The 20,863-nt window shown below is 39.3% G+C and overlaps 1 protein-coding gene across 3 annotated transcripts in view; it reads left to right on the top strand.

Annotated features, from left to right (window-relative positions):
• The window catches only part of NELL1 (neural EGFL like 1), a gene marked incomplete at its 5' end in the record, with an annotated part of 865,989 nt that overhangs the window by 234,024 nt on the left and 611,102 nt on the right, over positions 1-20,863 (top strand). For all 3 annotated transcript variants that reach the window (XM_081280547.1, XM_081280546.1, XM_081280545.1), the window contains 4 exons: positions 800-882; positions 8,285-8,419; positions 9,347-9,449; positions 18,359-18,432. In XM_081280547.1, coding sequence (XP_081136673.1) covers positions 800-882; positions 8,285-8,419; positions 9,347-9,449; positions 18,359-18,432 — 395 coding nt within the window. The remainder of the gene's footprint in view (positions 1-799; positions 883-8,284; positions 8,420-9,346; positions 9,450-18,358; positions 18,433-20,863) is intronic.

The raw sequence follows: 20,863 nt of genomic DNA on the forward strand, positions 1-20,863 counted from the left end.
TCTTTTGAATTTTTCAAAAGACTGTTTCTTGTTTGCAAAATTAAAATTTGAAGGTAAGAAAAGTATAAACAGTATATTCTGTATTTGGAAACAAATGCATATTTAATATAATCATACACATACTCACACATATACACACATAGTTTTTATAGAATTATTCTTTGAATTTTTTGACCTGGATGCCAGTTTACTTTTTCCTCTTCTATGTTATGGGACATTTTCCAGTCACCTTGCAATAAAAATTAGGGTTTAATTTCATTGTAAAATGTCATGTTGCCTTTCTTTTTAATTAACAGCTTTCCCCCACCTCTCTCTCTCCCTCCTTCTCTCTCTCTCTCTCTCTCTCTCTCTCTCTCTCTCTCTCTCTCTCTCTCATTACATTGAAAAAGAAAAGGCCTGACAGGGTGTGGGTGGTACATACCTGTAATCCCAGCAACTTGAGGCAGAGACAGAAGGATCACCAGTTGCAGAGAACAGCCTGGGCAACTTAGTGAGACCCTGTCTCAAAATTTTAAAAAAAGGGGTGGGATTATGGCTCAGTGGATAAAAATCAATCTAACCTGCCTGGCTGTGCAACCCTGTGTTCAGTACCCCCCCCCCACCCGACACACACACACATGCACACACACAAAAGAATAAGGAAAGAAGGAAAAGATCTAGACCTGAAATCTTCTGTGATTTTACTCAAATTTTAAAACAAAACAGCAAAGTAGAAATCCTTCCAAACAACCACTGTTTTAAATTTTTCTTTCTTATGCTAGCAGAAGATCAATATAAATTTTATATTTTCTTTATTGAGCTTGCCCAACCTGCAGTGATTTCTTAAGCCTGGTGCAAGGAATAATGGATTTACAGGAGCTTTTGGCCAAGATGACTGCAAAAGTAGGTATCTAAATTTCACTTATGATGTTTCATTTCTTTATGTGTCCTATCTGGAATTTAGAGTGATATGTTATAATGGAAATATTTCTAGCCTTGGCATCTGCAATATGTTACTGCAAAACTGTTTTAGTCTTACTTGAAATAGGACCACCTATAGTAAACATAACCATTCAGGTCTTTGATACTATTAGGCTTTATCAAAATGTTTTTCTTGAAAAATGTTTGGAAGCAAGAGGCAATATGTATCACTGTTGGTTCTCTGAGAGTGGAAAAGGAATTTGCCTATTGGCCATTAAACTACTAGCACTGTGAGATGATATATGGTCAGAGCCACTGCTGCTTATAAGCTAATGCATTTTGAATGTAAGAATAATTGCCAGTAATCACGAGGGGCAAAATAGCTATTGTTAGGAACAGATTACTGTCCCAGGAGGGCATTATATCAAATTTCGATTGTATGATTCCTTTCAGGACTGGTCCTGAGTTAAACAGGGAAGAAGGCAAAGTTTGCCTTTTAGCATCTTTGCTTTTATGATTCTGCATCACTGCTGTTTTCACTCAACAGGCATTTGCGAGGACTTGCTACTTGCTGGGCACTGTGTTAGGTGCCAAGAGGCAATGATGAACAAGACATGTTCATATCGAGTGGCTGAACCAAACTTGTAAACAATTAGGGGCTTAATATTTATTCATAAAGTGTAGATTTATAATGAAAAGCCCTGAGCCTCATAGAGAAAGGCACAGGAAAAAAAAAAAAAGAAAGAAAATGTGGTTAATGCTGCTGTTATGATACCAATCAGTTGTGGACATGAGTTCCGGCCTACGGCTAAGAAAGAATTAGGTTGGGCCTAAGAGACATTATACTCTGCAAAAGGAAGAATTTTAATAACAGTGAAAATGATACATTAATCCCATTCCACCTGCAGCTATGACTGCTCCCTGCCTTCAGCCATAGCATGTGGAAAAAAAATTTGGTGGGTAGGTAAGTGACTGGGAGTTAGGGGCATATTTTGGGCCCTTGCATGGTACCATTGAAGACAATGTTTCTATTTCAAACTAGAATTTTTGGCCAACTGAAATCCCCTTTTGTCTGGAAGGGAGAGATGGAATACTTGTGTAAGACAAAAATTGAGACTGAGGCTCGAAACCTAAGGCATTCGCTTTCCACTTCAGAGTGCAGTGGAAATGTGAAACGCAAGCAATTATTTGCCATCCCAGCTTGTGGCATATAGAGGCTTTTATTTCATATTGTCTGGAGCAGCTTGATCTCAATACTGTTAATTATATTTTAGCATGCTATCAAATTTTTGGAACAAGAAACATGCCACTCAGTCTCAGGTGATTGTGGTTCTCCATTCTCCAGCTCTGAGGATGTCCTTTTCTTTCTCATTCTTTACCATTGCAGGGAATGCCATTTTTCTTTTTAGCTATACATTGTCTAGGAGCCACAATGAACTCTATCCTCAAAACATTATTATGTAAAATGGGCATTTGTGAGACAGAAGATATTTAATTGTGAGAAATTGCAAGCAGAAAATGGTTTAATCCACCTTCTAACCTCCTGCTGCCCCCCAGCACTTTGGCAGGCGTAGAAGTCTGCTTCTTCCAAAGTGTGCATAGAATTATAATTCTACAACTGAGTACTTCCATTTTCACTGCATAATTGGAATCTTGAACAGGAGTTGGCATTTTTTTTTTCTACAGAGGGCCAACTAGTAAATTTAGGACTTTTGTAAGCCAAGACGTAAAATTGAAGATATTGTGTATGTACTTGTTTTTCTTAAACATAATCATTTATAATAACTTAAAATATAACCATTGAAAAATGTAAAAAAAAAAAACATTGTTAGCTCACAGGCTGTACAAAAATAAGTGGTCGACCAAATTTATCCCATGGGTCTTTGTCAAGGGTTTATCATCCCTTGATGTATGTGAAGCTGGAAAGTCACTCATGCTGGGTGGTATTTATTGAACATTTACTATTTGCTAGTTCCAATGCTTTAACATATGCACTGTCACTTTAATCCTCACAAAAATCCTGTGAGCTAGATTTGATTTATTAGCCTACTGTACAGATTAGAACAAAGAGGTCCAGAAAGGTGAGGTAGTTTCTCCTAAGATAATGGATGACAGAGTTGGGACCTGTGCTCGAGTACTTAGATCCTGAAGGTTGAATCATGACTGAGAAAGTTTATTTTGCAAAACATAGAATGTGAAAGAGAGATTGAAAATATATCAAGGGACTGAGTAGTGGAGGGAAGGAGATAGATACTACCAGCAAGAAGATGGAAATGTTAGGAAGAAGAAGGAAATAAAACGAGAGGAAGAGATGAATGCATGTTTGATCACTTACCAAGCTGAGCTAAAATTCTCAGGTGTACCTGTTGGAAGTGAATAGAGCTTATAGTAACCTATGGAGAAAGGCTAGGGCAAGAACAAGGGCTTTTATCTCACCCTTTGGCTGTGAGCTCTTCTTTTCCTTGGAAATTTGTGGGAATTCTTTGAGTCCTGCATGTTGACATTGTGTATGTTTTGGACAGAATCACTCAGGATCACCCTATGTCATATTATCTCACTGCCCAGGATCCATCTCCAAACCTAGGCTAGGCCAGGTGAATTATCAGGGAAGAATTTAAAAAAAATTTTTTTTTTCTTCCTATAGCCAGTGCCAAGTCTGAGTAGGAAGTACTTACTTTGTGCTTTTGTGCAAAGGCTTGTTTCCATTTAGTTCACTGTAAAGCTGAATGTATAGATGATCAGATACCCACCTTTGTATAAAAAACTCATGTCTTGGGCATACCCTTATCTCCAGTTCTGCCTCACTACACCCTGTGAGCCACCAAAGGGGAACTCAAGGGCTCCATGTTTCAGGAGAAACCTTCAGGATGTAGGCCACCTTTGGCTTCACATGCCTCCTGGGATCTTTGCTGCTACTTTGTTTTGGCCTTTGTGGCATTCATCTCTTTGTGTCAACCTTGTGATAATTTTCTGAAGTTTTTATTTCCATACTGAATGTGGTATCTTAGTTGGGTCTATCAGTGAAGTCTTGGTAGAAGCAGAAGTGTAATTTGGTCTTTTGGCAAATTGAAGAAGATGGCACCTGGAGATGTGAGGCAAACCAAAAGTTAAATATGGTCCCCAGAAGCAGAGAATTCTTAGGCACCAAGTCCAGCTGGACTCAGCCTTTGCCTTTGGTTAAATGAACCTATTGTGGTAAGACTTAGTTTATGGGGTTGGAATGAAGCTTGGAGATTTGGTTTGAGCTGTCCAGCAGCCATGATGAAGATGGTATATACTCATTAGCTCAGATAGAGAATGGGCTTTGGACTCAGATTGACCTGATTCTGAGTACCCTTTTTGTCACTTTTTTATTGTTTGTAACCATGAGCAACTCGTTAAACTTGTTCTACCTGCTGTTCTTCCTTAATTAAATGGTAAAATTATTCCTGGTTTTGTAAGTATTTCATGAGAATAGGTGAGTGAGGCTTGGTACAGGACATAGAACAGACTTTTTTGATAAGTGGTGGCTGTTGTCATTTATGCTGTTAAACCTAGAAAAAAGGGAAAGATGATCCTAAAGAAAATGCATACCTTCCCCATGACTTGATATTACAAAGACCAGCAGAGACTACAAGTTGCTGTCTGGGCCCTGGGCTAGAGCGGGTACAGAGAAGTCTTGAAAGGTAACAGAAAATCTTCACACTATTCATAGTGAAAACCCTGAGCCCTCCCAGAGAGCAAGCCCAGTGCACAATCTGGACAGGGCTTGGTAGCCACAGCCAGAGCAACCAAATAGATACGAATATCCAATCAGCCCAGGGGTCTGCCTAGGATAGCTCACTGTTCCTTTTCTCCTTTCAGAGTTGGGGTACTGGTATATGACTATGTCCTTGCTTGAGCCAGGGAAGATCATAGGAATTGCACTCAATCACATTCAGGTGACAGAGGTAGGGTAGAGAAGAGACCTCTTAAGAAATCCTATGATTTTAGTAAAACTACATTTTTTTTTCAAGGCAGAGGAGGTGAAAAAGAGTTACCTGAAGTAGTAAGTCCTCCCTTGTATTGTTGTTCCTTCACACCTTAGTGATTCCCAAGAATCCACCACTCCCCTGGCTTCCTCTGAAATTCTTGCTATTGTGGGAACTACCCACTGGCTAGATCAAGTGTATTGTGATAAGGTCCTGATCACAACACCCCCCTCCCCCAGTGTTGTAATCCTACTCTGCTTTGAAGTTCAGGAAGAAGAGGCTAGAGATTGGGAATTTCTTGGTTACTTTTGTTTAAATCTTTGACAAATCTGTGCAGGCTAATCAAGCAGCGCTTGAAGTGGCATTTCAGCTTGTAACATATTTAATTTAGAGATTTCATTGTTACAAGGGGCTCAATAATGATTTTTCAATTAAGCTCAAAGGTTTAACAATGGAAGATTTCTTTTTTCCTCTTCTATATAGTGAACTCCAAATAAATAGCATTTCAAAGAAAAAGCAATCTACGAATGACTAATGTACTCAGATCCATTCATTGACCTCTTACTGTGAAAAAGGCCTCTGCTGTCTATCTTTGAATGGGTAGAGTTAAGAATAAATGATTCAGTCCATGGTTGCTTAGATAAATGCACGGACAGAGGTAAAACAGAATAGAGATGTAGATTTGATACCCTATCTACTCTGGATCTGCAAGCATTCTCGGAGAAAATGGCAGGTAGGGTAGAAATAGCTTTAGAAAATGAATTTGTATAAATTCAGCATGATAATACCAATGACAGAAAATGTAATTCATTTTTTGATTCAGAGAGTTGTTTTTCTCCTTTATTGTTGTTATAGGATTTAGCAGGGAAGGCAAGATTACATATTAAATGCCTTTGAAAAATTAGCTTTTTTGACTTAATATCCCTTTGCCTTTGCGTCTGTCTGATGCACTCTTATTATTATTATAGAGATTAGTGCTTTCCGATGTTGTCAGAAAAGGCTAAATATATTAAAAATAAAAACAAAGTTCAGAAGGGGGACAGAATCCATTATATTGAAATTGATGTTTTCCTTAGGAATTGAGTTTTGTAGATGAGCATAGCTCAGTTTTGTTGGACCAGTATGATAATTGCTGATATTAACCCCAAAGCAAACTCCTAGATTTTCAAGAACCTTGGATAGACACATAATTGCATTTTGGACTATTTAGACTTTTGAAAGTGTCCTTCTTGAAGGGATATAGACTCCAGAGTTGTCCCAGGTTTTCAAAGTGAGACAGGCCCTTCTGCTCTCAAATACCCTATTCTAAGCCACTTTTAAGAGGCATGCTGATCTATTTCAATTCTTCTTTTGTGAAATCCTAGGTCATGTTTCAGTCACTACCTTATGTAGAAACTAGTGGGGTTCATAGAAATGGAATAAAGGTATTCAGTGATAAATAAGTTTTTCCTTTTTATTATCTCTGACCTATATATGGCTGGCTAACTTAACTCTTAGAAATATATTTTATCTGGATTTCCTAAAGATTTCCCATAGATTCTAATTACCATAGATCCTAGTAACTATATAATCAGGTCAGAGTTTTAAGTGAAATATGAATTTTTGGAAGATCATGTATATTGTAAGGAGTCACAAAAAGTGGATATTTGAAGCAGAGTCAACTCTTAGTTCCTTGGGGGCTGATCATGGTGCAAGTGGCTTGTCTAAGATCCTATTTATTATTTCCTCTGCCCTTTGCTTCCACCCATAAAAGACAATGAGCAAGTTTTCCTGAGAAGTTGCAAAAACTTGGAGGAAGAGAATAAACTAAATAACAAACTAGAAGTTGCAATTACACCTGGGTTTCATTTCCAAAGGATAGCGTGGTTGAGAGTAATTTATAGGAGCATGTAAGGAATGAAATTATGGTTAACCTAGAAAGATAGCAGGAATAGTTATTCCCCAGACTCAAAACATTAGACCTGAACTATTGGTTCAAAATAGTTTTTTGTTGGATCAAAGATGGAATTGATCTCCTGTATGGGGAGAACACTCAAGACCTGGAGACATAAGTGCAGTTGAGAAGATGAAAAGAAGCTACAAGATGTATTTATAGGAACTGGTATTGTTTTCTCAGTCATGGCAGTCTTTATGTGAGGGAAAGGACCACAGGGCAATATTGCTTTGGGGTAGAATTCAATACGGATATGACAAAAGACAGTTCTAACCAAAGTGACATATTCAGTTTTTTTTTTTTTTTTTGCATTGTATTTTCATTTGTTTTTTTCTGGTGGTAGGAATTGAACCCAAGGCCTTGTGCATGGTAGGCAAGCACTCTACAATTAGCTACCCAGTCAATACCACACAGTATTTTGGAAGGCAAGCTGCATTGGCTGGATGAAAAGTGATCAGGAGGGAGGATTGGAACCATATCATAAGGAGCTGTTAAGGAAACCTGGTGGTACTGATTGGGGTCTAGAGCAGATGTGAGGCCTGGAGATCCTCCAATATTTGAAAATTAGAGTTGCTCAGGATGGGTTACGGGGCAAAATTGATCTAATAGGAAAAAGGAAGAGAGATTTCACAGCTCTAACCCAGGAAGTTGTTTCAAACATCCAGAGCTAATGAAAAAAGTGGCTTCCCTCAGGGGGACAGTGCATGCCTGCTTCTGGAGACGTGCAAATGGTGGATGATCACTGTGAGTGTTCTTTAGTGTGCACATCCACACTTAATAATCCCTTCAAAACTGGAGATTCGAAGACTCTGTGATTCATGGTAACAATTGGGTGGCCTAGAAAATGGAAAAGGTTATTTTACAAAATCCTGATCTCAACTGGTGCTTTGCTCGTCACCCATGACCTTCATCTGAACACCAAAGCAAATTCATGGGACATTCTGGGGGATCACACCCTAGAGAGAAATTAGATCCTTCTATGACCTTTGTTTTCCTAGCCCCAGGTCCCCCAGAGTTTTTTGTTTTTGTATTAGACAGTGACTTCCTAGCTTGTAAACTTTGACACTCTGGTTAGTATGTGAAGAACATGGAGAGGACAGAGGGAGATAAATGTTAAGTGCCCTGGAGTTTCTGATTAGATCTCCAGTAAACATTGTAATCAGTCCTTGAGAACACATTTGTTACCCATGTTTCACTGTGTGGGCTGGAGTTGAAAGTACATACCTTTATGAATACCCGTGAGGTTCCTGCAATAGAGTTTAATGTCTCATTTGGTGTTCATTAGACCGTACCAGCCAATATGTCTTCAATTTAGAGTGATTTCACCTTGTGTGAAAAAAAAAAAAAAGAAAAAAGATACAGATTCCCTATGAAACACTGAACTGAATATTCTCTCTCTCCTCCTGCTTGGATTTTTTTTCTTGTTTCTATTGCTTTATTAAGACAACACAATTAAATTACACTATTATGCCCAGTAATTCTTTTTTTTTTTCTCCCGCAGCTAAATTATGCAGAGACAAGACTTAGTCAATTGGAAAACTGTCACTGTGAGAAGACTTGTCAAGTGAGTGGACTGCTCTATCGAGACCAAGACTCTTGGGTTGACGGTGACCACTGCAGGAACTGTACATGCAAAGTAAGCCTCTTTGTAAATAAATAGCATAAGACAGTTTTGAGGGGACAGGTTCACTAATTATAATGTAATCGTGTTCTTTAATATGTAATGTTAATTCCTTTATACCTACTCCTCCTTAGCAATCTGAGCAATTGTGAAATGATGCTGGAGCAGTATCATTTGTAGTGTAAATGCGTGGCAACTGAAATTTACTTTCTTTGATACACTCTGATTTGATATTATCATGAGGACCTTACCGTTTGAAATTTGGGAGTTGGAGTGTAGAAGGAGGAACAGATTCCTTTGATTTTCAAACAACCTAATGGTTAGCTTTATTTTCAACTTTTCTCTGCCAGAATCACATTTAAAAGGTGGGGTTTAATTAGTCTCTACGTGTTTTTGTTGTATCTTGTAAGCTGTCATCTCTTTCAGAGAATTTGCAAGATATTTTCCCTACTCCCTGCCTTTTAGGGTATTCATTATTTGTATGCTCCTTCATCTGTTTCAGAGAATTATGAGAGCCCCTTCCAAAAATTAGTATGTAAACCCTGTTGAGCTGAAATTACTTGATAAATATCTGAAGAATGCCATTGTTTATCCAGGAAAATACAAAATGGGTTGTTAGAGTCTCAAAAATGATTGACAGGGTCTGCAAAAGGTGTTATTTATGTTCTTGTAAAAATAGCTTTTTGTTTTCTGCCTAATCTACTTAGCCCACATGGGCAGGTGGGATGAAGCCAGTGATGTATATCAGAAAAGTAATTGAGGTGACAGAGGTTCCTTCGGGCTAGAGAAAATGCTTTATTTATGGTCTTGGAGTGGATTGGGAATTCCCACACTACTTCTGTTTCCCTGATTAGTGTTTGGGATGAGATGTGAACTTTCAACACCACAGGAGAGTTTCAAAGGATGCCACTGAGATTTCTTTCCCTGTCCTCTTTTCCTCAGAGTGGCGCTGTGGAATGCCGAAGGATGTCCTGTCCCCCTCTCAACTGCTCTTCTGAATCCCTCCCGGTGCACATCGCTGGCCAGTGTTGTAAGGTCTGCAGACGTAAGTACTAACTGATGGTCACACTGTCCGTCTGTGCTTTGAGATTTATTTTTCCTCTGTTTTCAGGATCCAACTGATTGACATTGATAAAATGAAGCACCGGCAGTTGCTGTAGTACTCAATATATAATAAGAAGAGCCTGATGTTTTAATTACTTGCAGATGCAGCAGACATTATTACATGGATTTTTTTTTTCCTTCAAAAAACACCCCTTATATCACCTGTGATTACTATTCTCCCATTCTATGTGTAGGTAACTTGTGTTCACAGAGGTTAAATCACTTGTCATCAAACCACTGGGTGGGGATGATCTGTACAGTTACAACTCCAAAATTTCATGTGCTTCTGTCTCCTAATTTTGAATGATCAAGTACCTATTTCTGTGTTTTGGCAAGATTCTCTTGTTATTAAGGGAACTTTGTTAGAATTTTCAGGATGGTATTCAATCAAAATATTGAAACAGTTTCCTTCAGTGTTGGCTGGTTCATATAATATGATTTGAAAACGCTTTTTCATCTGTGTTGCAGAGGGCACTGCTTCACATGAAGCAGTGAAATGAACAGAGGCAGTTGGAGTGAGGGCTGTCACTATGTGCCGTGTACCGTGCTGGGTGTCTTAATTCTACCAGTCTACTGCATTCTCATGGCAATGTGTTAGGGAGGTATTGCTTTTACCCCATTTTACAGGAAGGTTAGGCTTAGGTAAGTCAATTTGCTAAGGTCACAAGGCTGGTGAGTGGCAGGGTGAGTTATTGAACCAGTTGTGCTGACTGCAAAGCCTGTAGCCTTTTCATCAAACCCTGTGGTCTCCAACAGAAGAGGAGGGTTCTGGTTAGAAGTGTGGCATCCCATGGATAGCTTTCAAGATCATTTAGTGATCAAAGATGCATGCTAACATCAGTCAGCCTTCAAGGCACAGTGGTCACACTGCCAGGAATAGCCTGTGACCTGCTACAATGGTGGAAACGGATAGCTGGTCTGGTCACACCAGCTCAAATATTGTTGAATTCTTTCAAAAGGAACTTTGGAATATTTCTGCTTGTCGTGGTTGGCACAGTACCTGAGTTCTGGAAGGTGTCCTTGGAGTTATTCTAGAGGGAGGAGCTTTCTTATTTATGTCCCAAGGACTTTGGGAGGTGTTGTCTGATAATACAGCGAGCTCAGGTGTCCAGATCTTGAATTTATAGTTTGATCCTATAATAGAAAGATAGTTATGAGTAGCTGCGGGTTACCTTTTTCTCATGTTGATTTTGTATATAATTGTCATCAAGGAAAGAAGTTGGAAAAAAGATTAGGAATTTGTTTAAAAATATGAAATTATTTTACCCTGTTATTTTGAGTTCCCCATGCAGATTTGTGAATACTTGGGAGATGTTTGGCTATGGGAGCAATGGATCCTTCAGATGTTTTGTATTTTAGCTTTTAATGTTTTTGCTTTGCTTTTCTTTAAAACCATAAAAGCACTATCTTTATTATATAACATTTGAAAACACAGAGAAGGATAAAGGTAAAGATAGAGAATTTACATAATACTGTCATTTGGAAAAAAAATCACTCCTGAAATTTTAGCAGATTGAATTTCAAGAGATTTTTTTTGTGTGTGTGTACAGTTGAGGAGGTCATACTGAGCAGACAATTTAGATCCTATTTTGTTGACTTACGATGATCACTTAAGTGTATTTTTGAAAAAGTGTATAAATATCATTTTAGTGAGTTTCATGGTTTCCCACTGTTTGTTGCATAACTTATTTAACTATTCCTCAGTTGTTGGATGTTTAGGTTGATTCCCACTTCTTGCTATTCTAAATTACTTTTTTCAGTAGTATGTTGCATACAAAAAACATTTTTTTTGTACATTTTTGCTTTCTTTAAGATAGAATTCTCCTGGAATAGAATTATTGGGCCAAACACTAACATTTTCAAGGACCTGGATACACATTATTAAATTGACTCCTCACTAAATTTCTGTGGGATAGTCATTTTTCTTTATTCTAATTCTTTGAGAGATTTATGTTTTAAAAATTATCTCAGTTTCTCAATTTTACCAAGATGTTGGTATACATGCTAACTAAAACATTGGTGTTTTTTGTCATTTATGGAATTCATAGCAATTTATTTAGTTGGCACTAATTTTTTCAGCAGCTCTGATTGGTAGTTTGATGTGTTCAGAGTTTAATAAAGTGAGAATACAAATAAATTATTAAGAATACCACTCAAGAAAAAATTAAAAATAAATGATACAGTGTACCTCAGGTAATTAAAAGGTTGAGAACCTCTGGCCTGAAAGGCTTTCATCTCTTACTATTTTTTAATAGAAATATGCATTAGGCAGTTACTGAGCATGGGTGCCTGGAATAGTGATGGAAGAGCCCTCCTCCTCCCCCATCAGAGAAACTGGCCTTTCATCTAGAGACCTGGGTTTCAGTGTGCAGAATTGTAAGTGTAGTATAGCAGACTTGTGTATTGGGGCACTGTTAGAGCAGAGAAGACACTGGTGGAATGCTTCAGGAAGAGGAGCCATAGTGGATATTCACAGCTTTCTAGAAGATGGCTACAGTGGTTGGATAGTTGGGGGCTGGGGGATGAGAGAAGATAGTCAGTGGAATTTCTAGAAGTTTTTATATCTCTTCACACCAGAAAAAATGATGAAGAATATTTACTTTGGTTATGCATTTCAAAGATAATGAGTACATGAGGCAATGCATGGGTTAACTAGTCATTTTAGCCATTCTGCAATGTATGCATATTTCAAAACATCATACTGTATACTTTAAGTAAATATATATATATATATATATATATAGTTTGTCAATTTAAACTGACAAATGTTAGAGGAAAAAAAGTGTAACTGGTATGAATTACATACAGTTAGATCATATTTTTTAGACTAGTTTGACAATTTGAATTGTTTTAATTGGCTCATTTAATCCATTCACATTCAATGCTATTATAAATATAGTTAAAGGCATTATTTATTGGATACTTATTTTCCCTTCGTTCAGTTCCTTATTTTGACTTTTTTTTCTATTTCTTCTGAGAGTTGCCTCAAGTAAATTTCTTTTATGTGACCAAAAACCTTTTTCTAAGATTCTCTTTGGGTTTAGGTGAGGCAGTATTCTAGGGACACCACGAGGAAGTATGTTCTGACTCAGACAAAAAGAGCTAATACATAAAACACATTGTTTCGGGGTAGGGTGACCCACACCTGTGATGACTCTCCCTGACTTGGGAGGCTGAGGCAGGAGGATCACAAATTCAAGGCTAGCCTCAGCAACTTAGCAACTGCAGTCTCAGTGGAGCCCTAAGCAACTTAGCAAGATCCTGTCTCAAATAAAAAATGAAAAGGACTGGGGATGTAGCTCAGTGGTAGAGTGTCCCTGGGTTCAATTCCCAGTGGTGAAACAAGCAAACAGATGTTTTGCTGGCTTTCTAAATGTTTGTGCACTTGTTGTGGTCACAGGAGCACTTACAAAGGAGAGCAGCTGTGTGGAAATATGAAAGAACTTTGTTTAGGTGTCCATAGTGGTCCAGAATATGGTGCAGGAATTTCATTTCTTAAAAGCATATTGGGTGTCTGCTCTATTCAAGGCATGCTGAGCATAGCTAGCACACATTACTCTCCCCACTCCATGAAATTCTTAAACTGGAGATTTTCTGCACCCCATCTAGACCCATAAATTGGGATCTCCAGGTAGCAGTTTCCCAAGATCTGTATTCTTTTGGTAGATATATTTGAGAACTACCAGAGATAAGAAGGAGGAGGAAAGGAGGAGAAGAAACCTTTCAGCTATGCAAAACAGAAATTGTAAAGAAATTGAAGTGGTAGAGGGAAAAGGAGGTAGTCTGAAAACAATACATGGTGTTTACAGGTAAGAAGTAGAAACGAAATTGCCAATGTGGTTTGAGGATGATGATGAAGATTATAGTCTACTAAAGTCATTCATTAATCCTTACCGAGGTCTCTTATCCCAAATGTTGTTCTCAACTTTGGGTACAACAATAGAGATGTGTAGATGATTCAGTCTGTGTTAGGAATGGAACTAGGTCATTTTATGTGCATTCATTCCTTTAATTCTTCCAACAACTCAAGGTAGTAGGATCCACTATTATTCTCATTTCACAGATGAGGAATTGAAGCATGGAGAGGAAAAGTAATTTGCCCAAGGGATCTAGGTGGAGCCTAGGCAGACTGGCTATAGAATTGATGCTCTTAAACTATCTTCTTTATTCACTTCATGCATCATCTCTATTACTATAAAGAACATTATGTAATGTGAACATGATGTGAGATAGAGATGGCACAGAGAAGGGAGTAATTAACTTCATCAGAAATGTGTGTGTGTGTGTGTGTGTGTGTGTGTGTGTGTGTGTGTGTGAAAGTTCACGGATAACAGCTTAGCAGAATATTTACAAATGAGTAGGAATTTCTAGGTGCACAAGGTGAGTAATAACATACTTGCTAGAGGAATTGCATGTGCAAAATCATGGAAATAGACACAGCATTGATTTTGGTTGTAAAAGCAAGGTTTTCATGCAGGGTTGTGGCATACTTAAAGGAGTGTTTTTCGAAAGACCACTGCATCCACGGAGCAGGAGGCAGGGGCGTTAAGTATAAGATTTGGGCAAATTCCAGGCAGAGGTGATGAGGCTGACAGTCAGGCACTGCCTAGAGAGATGCAAAGGCAGGAGTGGATGTGAGTGACAGCCAGAGAACCTGGAACAGGATAGATATTCGATAAGCATTGTTTTGCATGAACGTCTGTGAGGGAGAGGTTGCCAGGTTTTGAACAACAGCCTGTGGGAGACTCATAGGACAATTAACAGATATAAGGCAGGTGGAGAAAGTAGATTGGGGAGTTATACATTCTCTTCAGCATGTTTGAGTTGGAGATGCCTGAAGGACAGCCAGTTTGATGTGGGTGCCTTGCTCAAAGAGGTCGTGTTAAAAGCTGGGGCTATGCATTAGCTAACTGAGGAAGGACAAATCCTTGAGTGTTCAGCCCCTCTGATCTGCCACTCTTCTTTAAAGTGTAAAGCAGAATGACAGTGTTGACATTCTAGGTTCTGAGTGCCAAGGAATGACTGGAGTGTGTGCAGAGTACAAGTACATTAATAAAGACAGAGCAATCTCATATCTACATGTGACAGGGACATTAAGCCATTCCTGTCAATTGCTTATTCAGTGTGCAACCGAATGGCAAAAGTGTCCAACCCCCCCACTCAAAAAATCAAGGTCAATTTTGAAGGACCAGATATCTGGGATGTAAAAAGATACAACTGCCTAACTCTTTCTCTAAATCCCCAATCTGTTTGTTTTTGACATCATGGAGAAGTGTGTGTTGGTGCTGGGTTTCAATTTCATGGTTGGACACTGTGAAATATTCTAGTTTGCATGTCCCTGGTGTGATATGAATGGCTTCAGGTATCCATTTACGTTTCTACTCACACTGAAAGCTGTTGAAATGAAGTCCCAGATGTCCCAGCCAAAGGCACCAGAGCCTGACTCACCTTATGCTTGAATTTCCTCAGACATCAAAAATAAGCCTTTTGGCTATAGATCAAGAGGTTGGATAATGAGGACTGATGTTAAGCATATGGAGGGCAGTGTCAGGGAGGGAGGGACACTGTCATAGAATGTAGGAATGACTATGGGAAAGCAAAGGGAATTCTTGTGACCTCCAGTGGTGATCCTGAAAGTTGTCTGAGATAATTTTATAGGTAGTTGGCATCCTAATCGTATACATGTTCTGCACCAGTGCACATTTGCAAATGACTGGGGTTTGTAGTAACATGTTGATATCATTTGCCAATCCCTAAATCACCCTCCTAGGTAAAGGCATAAAGTTCAGTGGACATTTGATTTTATGCTGGACTGGTAAATTTGAGGGATGGATGTGACCCAGTGAGACATTCTTCTCTCCAGATAAGAATTATGGGGTGAATATGTCCAAGAGGAAAACGGAATCAAGCAAATGTCTTAAGACAGGGTAGCCATTGTGTTAATACCATCGTGGGAGTTGCAAGGGGCAAAGGAGGAAGAAAAGTCTATTTCTGTACTTCCCAGCATGGGCCAAGAAGCAGATGGCAGATTTGACAGCAGTGCATTTAGCAGAACTGTCACTCTGGAGTGAGCCACCTTGCCAAGTTGGCAGCAGCTGTGTTTGGGAGTATGGGAATTTATTAGATAGGAATTCCAGGTCTTTCGAGATGTGGTGTCTCTATGCAAGCAAATTAGGGAATCCAGATCACAATTAGGATCAATGGCTTATCTAGAAAACGGAGGCATAAAAGATAATCAGGGATGGGTTTCCTTTTTTAACGAAAGGAGTAAAAGGCTCAATTTAGGGAATTGTATTGGTTCTCCATTCTTGTTGTTTTTGTTCTAAAACCTCAGTATCTACTTTTAATGTTGGAAATTGTATTAAATTGCAGAGTTAACTCTTAGCTGGGAATTTGACTGTTTTTTTTGTTTGTTTTGTGACTAAGTAGAACTCATTAATTTTAGAACTATTAATCATTACTAACAATAAGGCCAGAGATCCACTGGGCTTGATGCTGCAGATAAAGTTATGAATCGTTCATATCCTCATGGAGGTTACAGTTATCAGGGGAGATGAATAATGAAATGGGAAATTAAGATGTAATGTGATGGGTGCTCTGCAGGATTAGGTCCAAAGTGCAATGGAAACACAAACTGAGGGCAATTAGCCAGCGTTAAAGGTGAAGAACAACATCTTCAGGAAATCATGCCCGAACTGAAACTGGTGGGTATGTAGGTCAGGAGGTGCCAGGGGAAGATGGACAAGGCTGAATGTCCCTCTAGCAGAGAAAACTATATGCAAATCCTGGAAGGAAGAAGAAATTTTGGCCAGAGCATATGTGGAGGTATGAATGTTTGGGAGGGTGAGTGAAAGCACATACTTGGTGAGTTATAAAGTTTGGGAGATAAGAGCAACATACATGGCCTTGTGTGTTAATTAAGGAATTTGTTCTTTATTCCGAAAGTGTCAGGGATCCATAATGATTTTACAGAGGACCTCATATTTGCACATCAAAAATATGCCTTCTTATTGTATAGAGAAGCCTGAGATCAGAACATAGGAGAGTTAGGAGGTTCAGGAAATACTAAAGAAGAGGGACGATCATGGCCTCAATGAAGACAGTGTCAGGGGCAGAGTGTGGAATGGAGCAAAGTAATTTGACTTGAGAAACTTAAGGAGGGAGCATTGCTAGGATTTGGGCGCTGCATGGACACAACGTTGAGTGAGAGGCAGAAGTTGGAAGGACCCCAGGTGCCAGGATGTGGGTGCCAAGGAGAATGCTGGTTCCATTCACTGAGAGGTTGGGTGGGGCATGGGGTTGCTGCCGGCCAGGTTCTGAGAGGGAAACCAACTCTGAAGCAGAGATTTCCATATGCTTCATTAGGAAGTGCTTCCAGGATAAATCCTGGGGTAGGAATGAGGTAGTGAAAGAAACAGAATTGGGAGGAAGAGAAGTTGAATTCAATGCAGTTACAAACACCTCAGTTATTCCTGTAGGGGGTCTTCAGGACTGTAATTGCCTTTAAGAGTTGTCCTGAGTGGAGTAAGTGAACTAGAACTTTGTACCACTTTCATCTACCACTTATTGGATATAGGCTATCCCAGGAAGGGGAATTGACCTTGGGCAAGGTGACTCTCTATAACCTAGGATAAGTTCTAAGTAGTCAGCTGGGAGCTGCTAGCTGCCAACTGTTCCAACAACCATTGGAATGTATCTTTTGGTCATGGAAGGGCTTGGGGTAGCACACCACAGTATCTACTACAGAGCTATGATGTTAAGTAAACTAGTGTCTCTGGGCTTTTCTCTTCCTATGTTAAAAGAAGGGGATGGATCAACTAATTATAGAGGATATACATACTTAAACATTCCAGGAGAATCAGAAGACAGTGAAAGTAGGAAATTACCACGTGTACTCAACCTGTTTTTAACAGGTATAGAAATGGAGACCCTTTAAGATGAGGTGGTTTTATAAGATTGACAGTGAGTTTGTGGGAGAGATATTTTTTACTGCTTGTGCATGTCTTTACTTCTGCTTCTCCTGAGAGTTAGGGCCAGAGAGGCACTCATCAGGGCAGGAGAGGGAGCAATCAGGCCTTTGCTTCCTGGTTCCTGTTGAAGTGGCTAGAGACTGGTGGACTCACATTAGGGTCATATCAAATTGATGTGTTTTGCACTTGCTTAAAGTGAGTAAGCAAGTTAAGGACCGAGTCCCAGTGGAATCTAAATTGAAGTTCCATTTATGCTCCTCTTTGAAATTTTCTACAGGCCTACTTTTACCCCCTGCCCTCCTTGTTAGCCTGTTAGGTTCACCTTTCTACAGAAGTCTCTCTAGCACATTGATAAAGCAATTTACTAGTTTGGCTTATATTTCTCAGTTGTCTCTGAGTGTCTTAAAAACACATAGGCTAAGAGCACTTACCTGCCATAATGACAAGGAAAAATAAATGGCATCCTTCTCCATTGTGGCCACAGTTTTCGGATGAATGGGACATAGATGAACCCCCTTTCATTTTATAGCTGGAGTGACAGTCAAAATTACTACTAATTGTACTCTGTTGATGGCGACCAATTCTTCCTTGTTCTGACCCCTTAATACATTAATTCATTTCTTTATTCCTTTGGCAGCTGCAATAAAATAATTATATGTCCTTGGTGTGAAGGCAAGATGAACATGATCAAGATAGGCCTAACTGGGGAATTAAAAGGTTATCCCCCACACTATTCCCACGTCTGGCTTTAGACAAGGAGATCTGTATTGCTTAGAATCAGGGAATCTATGTTTCTGTGGAATCTATAAGAGTTGGATGACACCTCTGACGTTTTGTTGCACAGCATGAATAACTGACCCATTTTTCTGTTTTATTACAGCAAAATGTATTTATGGAGGAAGAGTTCTTGCAGAAGGCCAGCGGATTTTAACCAAGAGCTGCAGGGAATGCCGAGTAAGTTTTAATCTTATGTTCCTGTCACTTTTGGAGAGTGAAGAGATAGGTGTGTGGGCTTTCGATGAGGTTCTTGAGCATGCTTATTGGCCTGGATGGGTTCCTGATGGACAAAGCCCTCTGCAGTGGGCTGGAGTCAAGGATGGGGGCGCCCAGTCACTACTAGTATGTGATTAGCTTACAGTTAGCTGTGGATCAGGTACCCGGGAGGAAGCCTTAGGAAAGATGTGAGAGTGGAGAGTTAGCAGCTTCTGTGAGACAGTGAAGTTGGGTGACCCTGGGGGAGGGTTTTGAGTTGGTGTTAGAGGAAATAGTCTATGATGCTAGCTGTAACAGTGACAGCTCTACTCCCAGTGGCTAATGATGGCTAGAAGATGCCTTGTCTTCTGTACACCTGCTCCTATGAAATAAGATGTATAGAACCATAGACTTGGGCTGGGGATGTGGCTCAAGCGGTAGCGCGCTCGCCTGGCATGCATGCGGCCCGGGTTCGATCCTCAGCACCACATACAAACAAAGATGTTGTGTCCGCCAATAACTAAAAAATAAAATATTAAAAAAAAGAACCATAGACTTCATTCAGTAATTGTCCAACAAATGTGCATTAAATAAATTCTGTATTCCAGTATTATCCTGGGTTTTGGGAATACAGCAGTGAATGAAAACGTTCTATCATTATACTATTTGCAGTCTAGTGAGCTAGATAGTAAGAGAATAAACAAATATACCATATAAGGACAAATTATATTCTAAAATAATGAAGTAGACTGAAAAGATAGAGGTCTGGGGTAGGGATGAGTGGTCTGGGAAGGCCTCTTTGAGGTTGTCATTTTAGAATCAAGCCCTGGATAAGGCATGGGAGTCAGCCATAGAGTTATGTGAGTGAGAAGAATTCCAGGGAAAGGGAAAGCAAGTACAAACAGCTTGAGATGGGAGCTTACTTGACACTTTCAGGGATGAACAAGGATACCAGAGGAGCTGAAATAGACTGAGTAAGGAGAGGGCAGTAAGAAATGAAACCATGTGGATAGCCGGGGCTGGATCATTTGGGGCTTGTGAGATAGAATATTAAAGGTCCTGTGGTTTGACATTTTTGCTTATTCACAAATTTTTCTCCATTGTGATGATTCAATTCACTTTGTTCATTCACTTATCCCTTCATTTATTTAATGAATATTTATTGAGCCTATACCTTTTGTCAAGTGTTATTGCAAGAGATAGAGATATAGTGGTGAACAAATTTTTTTTCTTTTTTTAGTATTTCATGAAATATTTTTAGAACACTTGCTGTGAGCCAGGCAGAGAGCAAGAAATTGGGATTAAATGGGAGACTTTATAGTTCTCTGAAGATCTTGGCATAAATGAGGAAGAGAGATAAGTAAACCAAGTTATAGTATGGGATATTTAGTCTTACGCTGTTGGACAGTTTAGCATTGATTAGAAGCCCTTGAATCAACATCAAAGGGTCAAACAGGGCTTCTGGAAGGTGGTAACTAGTCTTTATGGGTGATTGTTTCCTAAGTGGATGAAGGTAAAGGCACATTCCAGGAAAAAGGAATAGCATTTACAAATGCTAAGAGCCAGGTATTATTTAGGGAAATACAAAAAATCTGACTTGGTGAAGTCAAATGTGGGAGAGTGAAGAGAGACAAAGCTACAGAGACAGAGCAGAGAATACCAGTTTTGAACTTGATCTTAAGGTGAAGGTCCATTGAAGGGGTGCATGCAGGTGTGCCATGACAGCTTTGCATTTTCAAGGCTCATTTTGATTGTGTGGAGGGGATCGTGGGGGAGCACTGGATGAATTTGAACAACTGTAGAAATGCTAAGGCCCCGACCTAAGGCAGTGGCCAGAGGTGACAGAAAAGATGAGATTTGAGCTGTTTAGAAATAGAATTAAAAAGACTCCATGAATAGTTAGATTTGTGGCAGTGGGAGGAGGAACCAAGTAGATGTCGAGATTCCTGTCGTGGCCAAAGGGAATAACATTTGCTGTTTTTGGTTGCAACTGGCAGAAACCCTCTCTGAATAATATAGGTAAAATTATGATTTTATTGAAAGGAAATGAGACTACTCATATAATCCTTAAAAAGCCAGAAGACCAGATTTGGGACTAAGCAGAGACTATGTAGTCCCAGAACTTTAGAAGCAGAGTCCATATCCATGGTCTAGGAAGGAGCAGTCTGTCAGGCATATCTCTGCTGTGATGAGTCACTTTCAATAATTTCTACTGTCCTTAAGTCATTTATAGAAGATTTAAAGGGTTGGGAGTGGGCATATGATTAATAAAGCTAAAAAAAGGGACTATTTTGAAGCTGAGAACAAGTGGAGAAAAAATGGAACTAGTTCTAGACATGTAGAGCTTGATGGTATTTTGGCTTTCAATTGCTATATAACCAACTCCCTAAAACTTGGTGGCTAAGAGCAGTAT

Source organism: Spermophilus citellus, assembly GCF_964194105.1.
Source record: "Spermophilus citellus genome assembly, chromosome: 2".
Lineage (NCBI taxonomy): Eukaryota > Metazoa > Chordata > Mammalia > Rodentia > Sciuridae > Spermophilus > Spermophilus citellus.